This window comes from Cornus florida, unplaced genomic scaffold (genome assembly GCF_030987335.1).
Source record: "Cornus florida cultivar Cherokee Brave unplaced genomic scaffold, ASM3098733v1 CherokeeBrave_3.0.0_Hap2_Chr02, whole genome shotgun sequence".
Lineage (NCBI taxonomy): Eukaryota > Viridiplantae > Streptophyta > Magnoliopsida > Cornales > Cornaceae > Cornus > Cornus florida.
Genome location: NW_026775572.1, coordinates 8,469,681 through 8,487,287, shown reverse-complemented (window position 1 = coordinate 8,487,287; position 17,607 = coordinate 8,469,681). Strand labels below are relative to the sequence as shown.

The 17,607-nt window shown below is 35.3% G+C and overlaps 1 protein-coding gene across 1 annotated transcript; it reads left to right on the top strand.

The window, feature by feature from the left end:
• The first annotated feature begins 8,639 nt into the window (after positions 1–8,639).
• Positions 8,640–16,400, top strand: LOC132293479 (uncharacterized). Its single transcript, XM_059790988.1, has 3 exons — positions 8,640–8,827; positions 10,401–12,057; positions 16,150–16,400. The coding sequence occupies exons 2-3, from the start codon at positions 10,624–10,626 to the stop codon at positions 16,219–16,221; spliced, it is 1,506 nt and encodes a 501-aa protein (XP_059646971.1). The 5' UTR covers positions 8,640–8,827; positions 10,401–10,623; the 3' UTR covers positions 16,222–16,400.
• The last annotated feature ends 1,207 nt before the right edge of the window (positions 16,401–17,607 follow it).

The window sequence follows — 17,607 nt, the reverse complement described above, 5'->3', positions numbered from 1 at the left end:
TTGTATGAAAGCATGTTGTAACTTTCTTGGAAATTCTCATGAATTGTGTTTTGCTAGTTCAATTTGAGTTAATTGTGAAATGATGAACATTGACATGATATAATGCATTTATGCATTTACATTGGGCAAGAAATGGGAAGAATTGATTTTGAAATGAAAAAAGGGAGTTTTGGGATAGAATGTATTGATGAAAGTGTTTTGATAAAACCCGGTCGATGTGGAGTCACCAACGGGTCGGTAGGTTAATATAACCTAGAGGAAACTAGGGAGATTGCCCTAGCCTGGTTAAGCTACCTGGGCCCATAATGACGCTGCGGAGTCACCAAAAGTCAGGGACAGTAGCCAATCCTTCCCTGCGCTGCGGAGTCACCAAAGGGGGTAACATTAACAGTTTGAAAGAGATGGTTTTGAGAAAAGAAAATGGGGAGCGACATTGGCATGCATTTGCATTATTTGTATTAGTGTTTGGTTGGAATGTTGTATTACCCCGACATTGTATGATCCATACTTCCATTGATCTATTCTATGTTTGGATTCACGGGGACACAAGAGACGTGTCTTAAGTGTCACCTACTGAGCATATTGCTCACCCCATCATATTCTACATTTTTCAGGTCATGGAAAAAAAGTAGCCGAGGGTAATCCCACTCAGCCTTAGCTTGGAGTAGGAAATGTCTTTTTGCTAGTTTTTGTAGTTGGACTTAATTTTGTAAAGATGTAGACTCAAAATGCATCATTTTTTTTTTGCAACATATAAAATATTTGGATTTATTGTGTACATGGCCATTGGGCAATGTAATTAAGTTTTACTCACTCAAAATCAGTTTGTGTATTTTAAGTAACGTGTGACAAATTACGTTAACAACGTGGTTGTTATTATTACAATTTAGTATTGAAATGTATTTAATTTTGTACGTGAATATAGTGGCGGGGGTGGTTAATTACCAAATGTTGGTGTAATTGAGTTATCACTGGACAGTGGGAAGTGGAAGTGCAAATTTCCCAGAACCGGTCGACGTGTGGCCTCCCATACGTCGACCGGTATCTTAGCAGAATGGGTCATTATGGCATACGTTCCAAACCAGTCGACGTATGGCTTCCCATACGTCGACAGGTATCACGTCCCAAACCAGTCGACGTATCGACCGATATCTCAACAGTAGGTATATCCACTGTTCATAACCCAAACCAGTCGACGTATAGTATACATACGTCAACCGGTTTCTACCTTTTAATTAAACTCTATTTTAGTTTCCCAAATTACATTTTGGCACCCAATTGATGTTACACGTATTTATTTTATGGCCCAATAAAATGCAATAATTATATTTTAACCACTGAAACGACTATATTGCCCCGAACTTTATTTTATTTATTATGTGATCCAAGTTAATGACTATTATACCCCTTTGAGTCTCAAATTATTGAATTGTGGCAATTTACCATTTTGTCCTTTTTGGACCATGATATTTAAATTTAACGTGAAATTACTGTATTACCCTACGATGATTTTAGGTCGGGAAAGGTCCCGTTTAATTATCCGGATCCATAAGGAGCTGGGTCGTTACATATGATGCCTGCTAGTTCTTCTCAAGCATTTCCAGATTTTATTCTGACAAAACATAGATCCTTGTGTTCTGAATTGAAGCAACTCTATGTTGCTATCTCGCGTACAAAGCAAAGATTATGGATCTGTGATAGCATCAATGACCTATGGAAGCCTATGTTTAATTATTGGAAGATATTGAGCCTTGTCGAAGTAAAGGAATTTCATCATTCACTCACGCAAACAATGAAAATTCCAAGCAGCCCGGAGGAATGGGGGTCATGGGGTCACAAGGTCTGCTTTATTATTCTCTTTATAACGCTATTGTTGTTGTTTTTATAAGTATTAAGGAAATAGCCTACTGTGTTTCTTACAACCTTTTTTGATCTGTGTTTTTGCAGCTCTCAGAGAAAGAAAATTATGAAATGGCTGGAGAGATGGAAACAAATTTACAAAAAAGGTCTAAGTTTGGTATAAACTTAAAATAGATGCTGATGTCATTAGGGAGCTTGCCAAAACACTTTATTCGGGAAATAGGGCCAAGGAAAAAACGGAATGTTGTGCTTTGGGGGAGTATGAAAGAGCTGGTATTGTTTTTTCATTCTCCTTTAAAAGTGATACTAGACTATTATTTGCTGCTGTTGACGTATGTAGTGTTTCTGGTTTTATTTTCATGAGCTGTTACTTCTCTAATAATAATTGTTGAAAGCTTTTGTGCTATTATTCCAGGATGCGTGGGAAGTGAAGAAGTGCTCAAAGAGCTCGAAAACAAGGAGCAAGAGGAATCCTCTGATAACTTGGTTGTTCATGGAACAGATGCTGGAGGCACAGATGAACCAATTGAAGTCCAATATGATGATGTCACACATAATGTGGAAACCTTGGAGCCCAATATCCCGATGTCATCTCAGGGGGATGAACTTTTGAATGAGAAATGGAATGGTGTTCTGATTGCTTCCAAATTTGCCAATTATTTGAAACCAGCAGCTTTGCATTATCCAGAGGTTTTCACATCTTTATGCGGCCGCCATAACTTGATTAAGCATTCTATATTTGAATGCATTAGGAAAGTTCTACAAATCTTTCATGGGCTGGTCAGTGGTACATATGAAGAGACTTCGTTTTTTTTGTCAGAAGCAAAGGAGTTGGTGGATTATTTGAAGGTTGCTAGTGTCGATGTTGATTGGCTCGAGGAGCAATTGAGAATAGCGGAAAAGACTTCGACACGTGCCCGTCTTCAAAGGGAAATGTAGATAACTCTGGATAAATATAACAGGTTACAAGAGCGTTACTCTGAGATAAAGAGGGAAGTAGACACATTACTTGAAGAGATGACAAACTCTGGAGCTCTTTTGAGGACAACTATGGATAAATATGAGAGGTTACTGGAGTGTTCCTCTGAGATAGAGAGGGAAGTAAACACATTAATTGACTATTTGTAATTGATATGACGGGTATGCTGAGTTAGAGTTTGAGTATTTGTAATTGATGTGACGGTTAAATGATATGTTTGATGCTTGGTTATACATAGAAAACATGTATGGAGCCACAGTGAGCCTGGGCAGGGGCTATTGTCCAGTCCTAGAATCCGCACAAGCCAATACTTTACAAGGGTTTTAACACCCACCGGTCTTGAACTTGATCCACAATGAAGAGTTAGGTACTTGAGTTTGAACTCAAGTGGATTGTTAACTATTCATATGGTGATTTTGTTATCATCAAAATCTCCAAGTATGTTCGTTTATGTTAAGGATGCTGATCAAGGTGAAAAGAGATATATTACTTGATAAATATGTGCAAGTATATATATATATATATATATATATATATATATATCGTGAATTCATTGTGTTTGTTTATGTTTCCAATATTACATGCCCAAAGAGTGCAGACAGACTGCAGGAGACGACATATATATACATGCATGCATACATACATATATATGTATATGTATATATGAGTGGGGTGAACCTCTTATGACATTGTCTGGTTTAAAAATTAAAGAGGAGGAAAAACGTTATATGGCTACAGAAGGATTTCATATAGTTGAGTACTGTGCCACTAAGAATCCAAACCACATAAAGAAGTTTAGTGAGTGCTTTATTGGAGAGGGTTATGGAAATGTCTCTTTGTGACAGTAGGTGTTTTTTTCTTTTTCTTTTTTTACCTCTCCAACACACTCAATGATCTACTGAAAATTAAATCCCTCCTTATCACATAAGGGAAACATTATCATATCACATCAACACAACAATATTTAATTTCCTAATGTTTAGAAGGCTGGTTTATGTTTGTCTCGAAATATGCACGACTATAATGGGCATTTGTAAAAGTCCCATGGAGAAAGAAAGAAGAACAAACACATTTGCCGTTCTTTATTAAATCCCCATAAAAATATATATATATTATAATTATGTGATCATAAAGAAATGAAACTGTTGTCATTTTATTGGTCCAGATAGTGGATGAAGAAAGAAAGAATACATAAAGAAACTCTTAGAAAAAAATACGGAGACTCTGCCAAACCTCTGAAGAAGAAGAACAAACACATTTAAATTTTGCCCTTCTTTATTGAAGTTCCACAATGATTCATGAACAAGCTTTTTATAACCCTTGAATTCCAGCCAAGGGGGTCAAATAAAAGGATTCCTTTATTTGTAAAGAAAATTTTTAGCAGATTCTACACCTTAATTTTATTGAAAATCAATAAAATTAAAATTTTGATTTATTCCATTAGAAATTTGTGTGTATAGATATTTTTGGAAAAAAAAAATGTAGGGAATCATAGGGATCATACACCCAAAATAATAATGGAGAAAAATAAGTAACAGGATTTACTTAGATTGCCTATGTATCCTACCTCATTGAGCGTGTAGTTCTGGCTATGAGAATTGAATCTCTCTTTTAGGGTTTCGCCCTTTTTTCTTGTGTCTTTTATTGAGGGTCTAAGCCCTTCTTATATAGGAAAAAAAAACCCTAATCGATTCCTTTTAGGACTCGCATTGCTTGGCTCTTAAGAATCTGAATCAGATCATACTATCTTTATAATAAGGATTTACATTATTTGGTTTTCATAGATTATAATCATTCTTCTAATAGAACTGTTACTAAAATGGATTTAGTAATTTATTCGTAATTGGGCTTGGGGTCTCATCATCTCGGGCTTTCTTAATGAGTTCTTTTAGAGGCCCAATTTGAAGGTTGAATAGTCTCAGTGTTTATGGTGGTCCCCTTATGTGCTGATGTGTCTTGTCTTAATTGGAAGGGGAGATTTTTGCCCTCACACCATGTTTTGCAGAAATTGTTAATATTGTCCCAATTTTTTCCCCATGCTCTCTAATAGCATTCCAATCCCCCAAAGTGAGTGAAACATCCCGAACAGAATTAGCATACTGATTAAGAGTGGTCCACAACATTTTCCTTTCACTCTCAGTATTCACTGCATACACCAAAGACAACCATGATGTAGTGAGAGACTCAAGATAATTAACCTTCAGTAGCATAGTCTGAGCATTAGCCTCCACCAAAGATATGTCAACCTTGTTTGGATCCCATCCAATCCATATTCTGCCTAGATGACGATGAGCATAATTATGTATCCATTTCCATCTGTTATTGATCCTCCTTGTAATGACATCAAATTTTCCTACCTTAACTCTTGTCTCAAGTAAACAAACAGCAAAAAGAGAGTGATGCCCATCCAAAACCTCACCTCTTTCTGCATCTTTGGCCTATTCAAGCCACGTACATTCCAGCAACCAATCATGGAACTAGTGGGTTGGAAGTAAACCCTTCCATGGCCACCATATTGTGTGTCACTCTTTGTGTCACTTAAACCTCTATTTTCTTCCTCATCCTCTTCTTTCTACTTGCAGAAGTCAGAGCTAAATCCACTGGTTCATCATTATCCTCCAAAACCACCACATCATCTTCTAGTAAATTAAATGAATTAGAAACATGTACCTTTGGAGATTGGGATCGCTGAGCCATAGCATTCACTTGTATAGTCTTCTCCACTGAATCAGTTGTTGGGAAACGTGCAATATTTAAAAACTTTTCGAGGGATTTTAATTCATAGATCTTGATTCATCACATAGAGACAAGTTTTATATAAAAATAAAACATGATGTATCATTCAATTAAAAGATTGAATACTTACATCAAAGTTTGAGTAAACCTTAGATCTCTCCTCTAAAGTGAATGTTCTCACTTATTGTAGATCCCTTTTGTTAGACACCTTTTCCATGGATCTCCATCTTCTTGGTAATGGTCTTGCCTTTAGAAATCACTCATAAGCCTCCATGAATGACCTTGGAAAACTAGACTTGTGGGAGTCTCCATTAGATGAGAACACTAACCCTAATTTTCTAGAGAGAGAAAATTTATTCCTTTTTCCTTTTTCCAAAAATCACCCTCAAAATATACATAGACCATGTATATTTATAGGCAACATAAAAATAAAGAAAAGGAAACAACAAATCATTCTCAATCTCTAATTCATATATTTCAAATCTAATATGATTCCAATATCAAGTTCGGCTATGAGTGAGAATCCATTGGGCCTATTATTTTATTGGCTACAATGAATTAATAATTGGCCCAATCCATGGACCCAATTCAATTAATTCATAAATTAATTTCTACTCCACTAAAAGAAATTAATTGAATTCCAATTAAATAATAAATAACCTCTAAGTCAATATTGCACTTTGACCCCTCTATGCTTAATTAGTTATCGGATAAATAAAGCCATCAATCCGACTACTTAATTAATATATTTATTTTGGTACCATTGATTATTTCTGGCTCGATCACAATAAAACATTTGTTTGACAAAAAATAATAATTTAAATAAATAAATATATAATAAATCATTTTGTCTAAAAACATACGAAGGCCTTCGAATTTATTTTGTGATCAACCATAATCAATACAAAATAAATACAAGTAGTAATGATGCAAATATTGAAAATATAACCCTCTAACTATTAATTACATAACTACCCAAAGTGTCGGTCTAAGGATCCCGAAGAATCCGCCGAACAAATCAAAGTAATTATTAATTCATAAAAGAGTCTATACTTTTCTCATGCTTAAGAGTCAAATACCATGACGGTGATAGGGAGCAATTGCATACGACGGCTCTCGCAATATATCTCAACCTAACGCGGATCCCGTTCTAGTCTTAATTAATTATGAGTCCATCCATAATTACCGACTATGAACAATTTATAATTACTATTTATATATCATGCATTGATTGCCATCACATACATATAAATAAATACTTCTTGTAATTACAGTGACACTATCAATTTCATAGTGAATCGAAACATAATACATTGAATTCACCAATTATATAAATCATAAATATTTCAGATATGTCAGGAACATATGTCACTATAATCCAGATAGGAATTTGCTATACCAGGGCATATAAATCCCAACATCAGTATCCAGAGAGGTTTCTGCGCTTCTATCTTCGTCACCTCCAAGAGGGTCTTGCGTAGTAATACTTCCAATTCCCTGGTCATCCCTTTCCTTCAGCTCTTGAATACTACTTGAGGGCAGAGGTACATTATCAGTAGGCATATTGGTCCTCACTTCTCATTGAGGCATTGTATCAGTCAGTTCATCTTCATTACATTCCACCAATTTCCCCTTCTGCTTCATAACCCACTTATTGACAATCGATTTTACAAAATTATTTATTTTTATATATGTTATAAAATAATTCAGTAGGAGTAATTTAGTCACTTTAGGGTTTAAATTTGTCAAAGGGACCATTTGTACCACATTGAAGTTTTAAGGGAGTTTTTTTGCACATGAGGGGTGTGATATACACTGTAAGCATACTTTAAAGGTGTCTTCTACACTTGACCCAATGATAAAAGAAGATTTTCATCCCTCTGCTCGGATTTACACTTCTATCGATTGGGTTGGATTTACACTTCTATCGATTGGGTCCAATTAATAGTATTTCCCCTTCCTGTAATTCGTAATAGTATTTGATTTTTTCATTTGTTGAAAACATGACCCCTCAAATATTTTTTATTTTTGGATAGGCACATTCTACATATTCGTTGTAATTTTATATTCAATGATTGTTGGGATATTTATGCTTGCAAATCAGGTGATAAATGAGTTAAGTGAAAAAATAAAAATTGCACAAATTTTTTTTTTTTTTTTTCTATGTTTGTGGGTAGCATCTTTGAAAACCCTCAAAAGACTATAACTTGGGTAATCTAAAGGTTTAAATAGTTTATTGTATATGCTAAATGCAATCGTTGCTTCCACAAAAGAGGAGTTCTTTTATTTTGTTTTGATTTTATATTGCTAAGGAGCTAACAATATGTAAGGTTGGAGGTGTGATAAATGTTGAATATTGCACATTCAAGCCTTTAAGTTTGCATATGTTAGTGCTTTAGTAATGCTTTTATAGTATAACTTATGATGTTTTCTTGCATTCAGTTATTTCCCTGACTTCCTGCTAGAATGGGTATAATTCAGTACTTTGAGCCAAGGATGGTGTTTCTAAGGTTCAAAAAGAATAGTTCAAAGAAGCCTAAGAATAAGAATTTTGCAGCCTACGATAGATCGCAAAAAGTCCTAAGATCGATTGCAATGTTCACAAAGTGCGATCGATGGCATGTGTATGTATCAGAAATAGTTTTAAAAGCTGCGGGAATTATCAAGTCTCTCTTTACTTATCGTATATAGGCCGGAACCTAACCCAAGTTGGATGGACGTATCTAGGGCCCAATGTAACCCAATTTAGGTTTGAATTACACAGAATCTATGAAGCATGGACACTCCTTCTAAGGATCCTGTACCAGTATCGGACACTTTTCGGACACCGACACCCGTGTCCGAGACTCGGACTCGTGTCCGACACTTCTGCTGAGTGTCCAAAAATTATTTTTTATTAGACACGGCTCGGACACACGGCAGACACGCGGCGGACACGGTGGGGTTTATTTTGTAATTTTTTTAAAGATAAATGAATATCTAATGTAATTTACTAATTTTAGAAGTAAAAAATAAAATTTTAAAAAAATATAAAACAATTACATACTATTATACTAAAGACTACACAGTAAAATTCTAAATACCAATACATGTTCTGTCTTCTGTACCCTAATCCCAAAATTCCCAAATCCTCTGTTCCTTCGCCGACTGCCCAGGGCGATTCCTCTCCCCAGATGCGACTACGAGCTCAGCGACAACAACTCTTCACCAGATTTTTCGTCTCACTGGTGTCTACTACAGCGACTCCACCAAGTAGGTTTCTTTTCTCTCACTTCCTCTCTCCTCTTCTTCAATTAGATCTCTGTTACTCTGTACGTACATGAACAAGATTTTTTTAGTCAAATACTACAGGGTATAATTTACGGGTCCCTTCACCTTTGTTATGGATTTTCTACAGACAAAGTTCCAGGCGAGAAATTGGCCATATTTCTTATCTTTATTTTTTTCTTTTTTCTTTTTTTAAGGGTTGGGTAGAATATGTTGTTCTGTGGTCACTGTTTGCCAATCAGTCATGTTTCTTTGCATTGTCATTTTTAAATTTCCTTTTAAAAAATATATATGATTTTAAGCACCCTTTTTCAGATGCTGGTTGTTATTCTAATGGTGCATTTAGATTTTTGTTTTAAAATGTGATGTGGTATATGAACACGACATTTGAATTTGAGGGATATGTCCAAATAAAGTGAGCTTTAAGAATCCTAATTTAAATATTTGATACTGTTTTGTAGACTCAAATTATATGTGGTTCTTTGAAAATAAATGCATCAGTTCATTAGTTATAAGTTATAACAGAGAGTCTTGTTATTTGTTGTAGTTTTATGGCCAATGGTGAAAGATGCATATATTGTAGATTTTTGGTTATTGAACTTATGACTTTTAGTTGATAAATTATTTGCTTGGTTCTTAAATGCTTAGATGATGAATTGTGGATTTTGAATATATATATATATATATAGCCATATCCCCGCCGTGTCCGTGTCATGTTTTTTTCGTATCGCCGTATCCGTGTCCTGTTTTTTTCGTATCGCCGTATCCGTGTCGTGTCGTACCCGTGTCCCTTGTCCGTGTCCGTGCTTCATAGCACAGAATTCTGATTTGGATTGTTTCCACAGTGGCTTCCTCCCTCTCTCTTTCTCTCTCCTGTGTTCACAATCCGAAAAGATAATCCGCAAAACCTGTATTAGTGGTGATTTATACATGCGTGTATATATTTAGATTGAGAGGACTACAGCTCCTAATCACTCATAATTTTCCTCCCAGCAGAGAAAATTTTGCAATACTCGGGTATGGTATTCCCGGAATTCTCAACCTATGAATGTGATAATGGGACTCACCTGATGAATAATATAACGATTAACGACTAGAGATCTCAGTGTACAATACCCGAGACACTGTAAACCTCCTCAGCGGACTAACCAGAATCATTGATACATACTGGACCCACCTCATGGAAAACTTTCCTAATACATATCACAAAAGTGTCATGTGACATTTATTTTGATAATTAATAGAAAACTCATCGTTCCTCATTCATAGACTTCTTTCAATAGTGGATCTTCGTTGATGCCGTTCACCATAAATAAATAAATAGTTTCCTTATAGTCAGGTTAGTTTCCTTACACTGTTAGGGTTATTATTATTATTATAAATACATGTTATAAATAAATAAATGGTTTCCTTATGAATTAGTTTCCTTAGTGTTAGTTTCCTCAACACTGTTAGGGTTATTATTATTATTATAAATACATGTTATGGGATATCTTTATTTTGTGGTTAACTTATTACTGCTACCTCCATTATTGATATTGATTTGAAACACTTTCAGAATAGAGACTCTTGTCTTTATCAATTACTGAGATGGGAAGCAGAAACAGCGACAACAAAAGCAAGGGCAACGACAACAGCAACTCAAATTGGTTGCCTATAGATATCATCTATGACATACTAAGAAGAGTACCTGCTGAATCACTTGTTAGATTCAAACTAGTATGTAAGTTGTGGAAAACCATCATCTCTAATCCTAAATTTATCAGCTCTCATCTTCACATATGGAAATCCAAGCCCTCGTTCATCTTCTCAGCAGATTTTTTTTTCTTCCCAATCGCTTGCTTCTTTCGGATCTTCAAGACAAAGACTCGATAGATTTTCCTGTACGTTTCCCCCAAGCTTATGATGAAATTGTTGCCTCTACTGATGGTTTATTACTTCTTAAAAGTTTTCTTGTTCATACGGAAACAAGGCTGTGTGTTCATAATCCTGTTACTGGTAGTAAAAAAAAATTACCACTAAATCCAAGTCACATAGATCATAATGGTTCCTGTTCTTATTGGATAGTACATGATGCTTCAATTCAAAAATATAAAGTGGTGGTTTTTATTGATCATGATGGAGATCTTAATGTCCAAAATGAGATGGGCATAATTACTGTAGACAATGATGGAGATAAGGGATGGAGGAAATTGATCAGTCCATCGGCATTTTGCCTGGGCTGTGCTTTCCAGGTCATCACTGTGAATGGGATATTGCATTGGTTAGCATTCACTTCTGATATTATGAATTGTCCTTTTAATCCTGATCTTGAAGTGGCTTTTGTACAATCAATGGACATTGCTAAAGAGGAATTTAGGCAAGGAATAAGCTTGCCATGTCAACCAAAAATAGATTATGATGATTACCCATATGTCCAACTGACAAATTGCAAGTTGTTAGAGATGAAGGGATCGATCTACTTCTCAAAACCGGCCACTGATACGGAATTAGAGTTATGGATGTTGGAGGATTTGGATAATCATATTTGGGCTATGAAACATAAAATATGTCTTCTTTCAATTGTTGATAAGCCTAATGGTCTTGCAAGTTTTTTAGTGAGTGATTCATTTTACCCAATTCAAATGATAGGGAATCACAGATTGATGATCTTCGTTGAAGATTCAAATTCTCCTTATTTTAATCAAATGCGCTGGTACTTGTATGACTTGAGGAGCCACGAGTTGAAAGCTATTGTCAGTAGGTCTGCTGAAGCAAAAAGATGTTATTTTTATTCATGTCTGCAGATTACTCATGTCAAAAGTCTAGTCAGTTGGAATATCCTGGAGAATTGGAATGGTGTTATTATTGCTTCCAACCTTGCCTATTTTTTGAAACCAGCAGCTTTGTGTTATCCAGAGGCTTTCACATCTTTATGCCCCCGCCATGACTTAATTAAGCGTTTTGCATTTGAATGCATTGGGAGAGTTCTGCAAATCTTTCATGGGCTGGCCAATTGTGGTAAATATGAAGAGTCTTTGTTGTTAGAAGCAGAGGAGTTGGTGGATAATTTGAAGAGTGCTAGAGTCGATGTTGATTGGCTCGAGGAGCGATTGAGCATTCAACGGGAAATGATGGCGACTAAGGACGAGATGACAAAATATGGAGCTCTTTTGAAGGCAACTCAGGATAAATATAATAGGTTACAGGACCGTTACTCTGAGATAGAGACGGAAGTAAGCAAATTAATTGACTATTTGTAATTGATATGATGATTATGCTGAGTTAGAGTTTGAAGTAACCAAACTAATTGACTATTAGTAAATGATATGTTTGATGCTTTGTTATACATAGAAAACATGTATGGAGCCACAGTGAGCGTCTTAGAATCTGCACATTTCTGGTGCTGTTTTGTGATGCAGTTTTGAGCCAAGAATTTCCATTTTTGTTTTGAACTGAATTATGAAATATTTCTTTTTTTTATCTATTCAACATACACATTTAAACACAGGTTTTGCTTCAAAGGTTGATGATTATCTTTTTTTTCTATTACCAAGGTAAATGAGGTCTTCTGTGAAACTAATGAAGTTACCAACTTCACCCATGTCAAACGAATAGTTGATTGGAATTTAAAGTGTTTCTGGTGTTACTATAATCGAAGTCAGTAACTCAAAGTTGTGTTTGCTAGTCATTGTTTATGGTAGTAATTGTTTCCAATAGTGTATATATCGTACCTACAACACCTGATTTTTACTGTAATTAATTGCATTGACAACCCGAACAAGTTAACTCAAAGTTGTGTTTGCTAGTCATTGTTTATGGTAGTAATTGTTTCCAATAGTGTATATATCGTCCCTACAACACCTGATTTTTACTGTAATTAATTGCATTGACAACCCGAACAAGTTAACTCAAAGTTGTGTTTGCTAGTCATTGTTTATGGTAGTAATTGTTTCCAATAGTGTATATATCGTCCCTACAACACCTGATTTTTACTGTAATTAATTGCATTGACAACCAGAACAAGTTTTCTGCCTCTGGGTTACAACAATTGATATATCAATAGAATTCGGCATACGGATTCAAAGAGAAACAGTTCCAAGAGTGGCGCGAATGGGCTGATCAGAGGGTGAAGCTGAAAGTGGTGGGCTCTGCGTTTGTGAGAGTCATCGACCAGAGGTTATTACTTAATTGGTCGATTTCGAATAAACTTAAATCAATTGGATTAAATAATTTGAACAAATTTAGAAAGAAATTTGGTTACTCGAATGCCTGAAAATCTCGTGAATTTTTATATCATTTCATTCAAATATGATTTATGACAGAATTTCAAATACTAGTTAGTATGGTTATTGCTTTGAATTTTTTTAGAGTGAATTATGCGAATACTCTAAGAGGCGCAACATCGGCATTATAAGTTAAAAAAAAATAGTTTTTAATAATTTCCAAGGTTATTCCAATGTCAGATTCTTTTACCTTTATTTTCCTTGTACAAAGTTATTCCAAGGTCGTATTATTTTACCTTTATTTTCCTTGTACATTAGTTTCCTATACTATTAGGTCGGTTACCATCCTTACAAATTTAAGGCCAGTTTCTTATTATGTTCCGGTTTTTTTTAAAAAAAAATAGAAATATATGGTTTCCTTGTGCCATTATTACTGCTACCTCCATTATTCCAATAATAGTAATTTAAAATAGTTGTGAAAAGAGACTCTATTTAGTCATTACTTCCAGAAAGAAAAAAAAATTGTAAGCAGCATAGCATGGGAGGCAGAAACAGTAAAAGCAATGGCAAGAACGACAACTCCTCCTCAAATAGGCTGTGTAATACTCCTAAATTCAAAAGGATAGGTTTGGTATTTAATTAACTATTTATTTTGCATTTTTAAATTGATTAAGTGTGTATTTGCATTAATTGTTAAATTATTTGATTTAAATGTGTTAGTTGGGTGTTTAAATTTCATTTATTTGCTTATTTGATTTATTTTATTTTAATTTAATTAATTGTGTATTTGTTTTCTTTAATTGATTGTTTACATTTATTTTCTTGCATTAACTGTTAAATTGTATTTCTCTTGTATATGCACGTATAAAAAACGCTAACTGACTTAGGTAGTGGATGGATTCTAGGGTTTTATGTTTGAACATAGCCGACTTAGGGTTAGTGTATGATTTAAATTAGGGTTTCAATTAAAACCTATAAATATATAAGTATAGGTCTGCCAAGGGCTTTGGTTAACCCTATTCACGTAACAGAGTCTTACAGAGAGTTGTGAGAACAGAGAGAGAATAGAGAAAGAAAGGTTAGGGTTGGCTTAGAGTTAAGGGCTGAACCAAGGAGGAGGTGTTGATGCATGCTCGTGGATTGAATTAGGAGCAACGAAGGTCAGTAAAAACAACTAAGGTCGCCGGAGTTGCTAGAGACGGAGGTTTAAAGGTTTCTGAACTGAAATCGGAGGCAAGTCTTATTCTAGCTCTTTCCCTTTAACTCGTGTTCTGTGCATGCCTAGGTAGACTCCAGGGCTTTAATGGATGCTAAAACAAGTCTTTATTGCATGTTTGAAATATTTTTAGTTCCAGTGAATTAAATTGATATGCGAATTTCTGTAAACTCTGTTAACTGGTTCATACCGTTGTTATGTTTAAAGTATGTTTAATTGAGAACCTTGATGCATATTGATGTCTTAAAAATTAGTCTGGGACATTGATTGAATAATAGAACACGTAGTAAAAGATTTACAGAGGCCTGGGTAAACTGAAATAGCTTTGTTGGAATTAAACTGTATTACAAGTTCTTTCAGTTCGGTTAATTGATGCATGCTTCGTTTAAGTTTAAGCTTTGTTTAATTGATGTCTTTGATGCATGTCAATGCTTTATAACTGTTGTAGGACACTAATTAAACCTTAGAGCAAGTATTAAAACAAATACAGAGGTCGTGGAACACGCCGGAGTCGAGGAAAACGAAACAGAGACGGGGAGACGGCTCTTAGGGGTGAGAGAGATGGCTCCCAAAAGAGGGAGCCGCCTCCCACAATGCAAGAGCCGGCTCCCACATGTAGGGAGCCGTCTCCCAAGGCCTTAGAGCCGGCTCCCAAGGGTGGGGGAGCCGGCTCCCATATTTTGGAGAAGGCTCTAAATTTTTCTGAGCCTTCTCTTCCTCTGAAACACACAGTTATGTATTTTTAGGGTCTGTTTGGTCGGTGCAGGGTAATTCTACTTGGTTTAAACTATTTTAAATCATGTGTAGGAATGTTGTAAACCTATAAAAACAATAGGGAAACATCAATTCATAATTTGATTAAGGAATGGAGTGGGGTGAACTTGGGGAAAAACCTGTAGGTTGTGCACTGTTATGGTTAAGAAATTTATTACTGTAAATTGGAGATTGTTTTTATTTATGATTTAAAGTTGTGAATCATATTTAGATGGAGTTATAAATATAGTGACTTACCTGAAATTACCTATGCTTTGTTTGGATTAAAAATTGATATATGTTTGCTATTTAACTGCATCAATTTATGGATAAGTTGGAGAATATAAATGCTTAGATTATTTTAGCAGTTTACATTATTGGAATGTTATTTTTAGGCCCTATATTTAATGCCTAATACTGATATATATGTATTAATTTATATTGATGCATAGTGTGGAGTATAATTGATAAATTGCTTAATACTGTTTAATCAATTTTATTATGTGGAGGTATATATATGCACCGGTATGGGACGGTGGCATATTGTGGATGGATTAGTTCAAACACTAAGTCCTACCTATTTTGAAGTAAGATGGATTAACTGCAAAATGTTAAGTCCTACTTATATGTATGTATATGCACCGGTATGGGACGGTGGCATATTGGGGATGGATTAGTTCAAACACTAAGTCCTACCTATTTTGAAATAAGATGGATTAACTGCAAAATGTTAAGTCCTACTTATAAGTTGGTGTCAGGTCAATAAACCTTTTGAATGACACACCTTGAATGGACTTTATATATTTATGTTATGGTGCCATGGTATGAGCTTGAGTCTCAGGACCATGGTTAGGGTGCGTATATCGCCTAGGATGGATAACTGGACGGTGATTTCTGTTCCCTGGTAGGTCTAGATACACATGACCACAGTATGTGCGATTTGCATGGTATCTCTACTCAGGCTGAGACGTACCACTTGGACTAGTGAGCGTCCTATAGTGTGTAATTATATATATATGGACTACTCTAGATATTGTTGAGCTATCTAGGATGTATCTGCGTATCGGGTTTCTGATTGGATCGTAGTGGAATAGGACTTGCATGTGAGCCTGACCCACTCCTTTATTTTTCAGGTGTTGTCAGTTCCAGGGCTAGAGCTTGGACGTGCAGAGCAAATACAGACACTCACTCCTCCGATAATGTAGGATTTCATTTTATATTCTAGATTAGGATTTTGTCTTCAGCTGATTATTTCAGTTAGGATTTTAGGGGTCCACTAGATGGATTCCCGAGTTGTATCTATTTTAGAGATTTGGATTTTTATTAATCTTTATCATTTGTTGGATTTTAAATTTAGTATTATTTCCAGCTTTTATATTTATTTCGTAAATCTATTTTGTAATCTGTGTTCGTTTATGTATTAATTGTTTGGTATCCCTCGGATCTGTGCTCGGACTTGATCACCCGTGGCTCTAGAATCGAGAGGTATCACAGGCTGCCTGCAGATATCATTTATGAGATACTAACAAGAGTGCCTGCTGAATCACTTGTTAGATTCAAACTAGTTTGTAAGTTGTGGAAAACCATCATCTCTCATCCTAATTTTATCAACTCTCATCTTCACATATGGAAATCCAAGCCCTCATTCATTTTCACATCAGATTTATCATCCCATCGCTTGCTTCTTTCGGATTTCAATGACGATTTTCCTATACGTATTTCCAAAGGTTAATGCGATATTGTTGCCTCTACTGATGGTTTATTACTTCATAAAGGTTTTCGAGACAAAGGTGATCGTTCGGAAACAAAGCTGTGTAATGACCCGAAAAGATACCAAAATAATAATAAAAATCTATAAAAATTTTGCCATGACCTCCGCAGAAAATGTCCCCCAACAACCTGTTGAAATACAAAAAATAATTGTAATGGCCTCACTAGGCCTTAAATCTAACTTATCATGTCCCAACGCACAATTCAGATATCATACTACATTCCCAAAATGGTTACATACATACAAAAGTCCCGTTCCTCCATCTCATCCAAATATGGAACCCACTTAAGTTACATCAAATTACAGTCCATAAAATATAGCTAGAATTAAAAGTCCATAACTTACAACATTATACTAATTAAACTAAAGTGTCACAAGGTAGTTAATATTACATTTACAAAATACTAGAATCTAATACAAAAGATAACAAAATAGAATGAGTCTTCAAGCTCATCTAAACCTGTGGTGGACCGTCGTCCGCCACCTCTTTTCCATATCCTGAAAAAATGTTAAAAATAAGGGGGTGAGTATAAGCTCAGTAGGAAGTGTCTAAGACACACTTCTTATGTCCCCGTGAATCCATACAATGAATAGATAAAAAGTGAACGGGATCATGCCATCGGAAAACACACATTTTCAACTACAATAACAAATATATAACAAATATCAACCAATCACAAATTTACCACGATGTCATGAAGTGCAATGTTATGCAAATGTCACTCCCTATTTCCGAAACAATTCCGTTTCAACAACCAAACCGTCAGTGTAGTCCGACCCAAGGCATCTCCATGGCGTCACGAAAGGAAGGTTGGTTAAC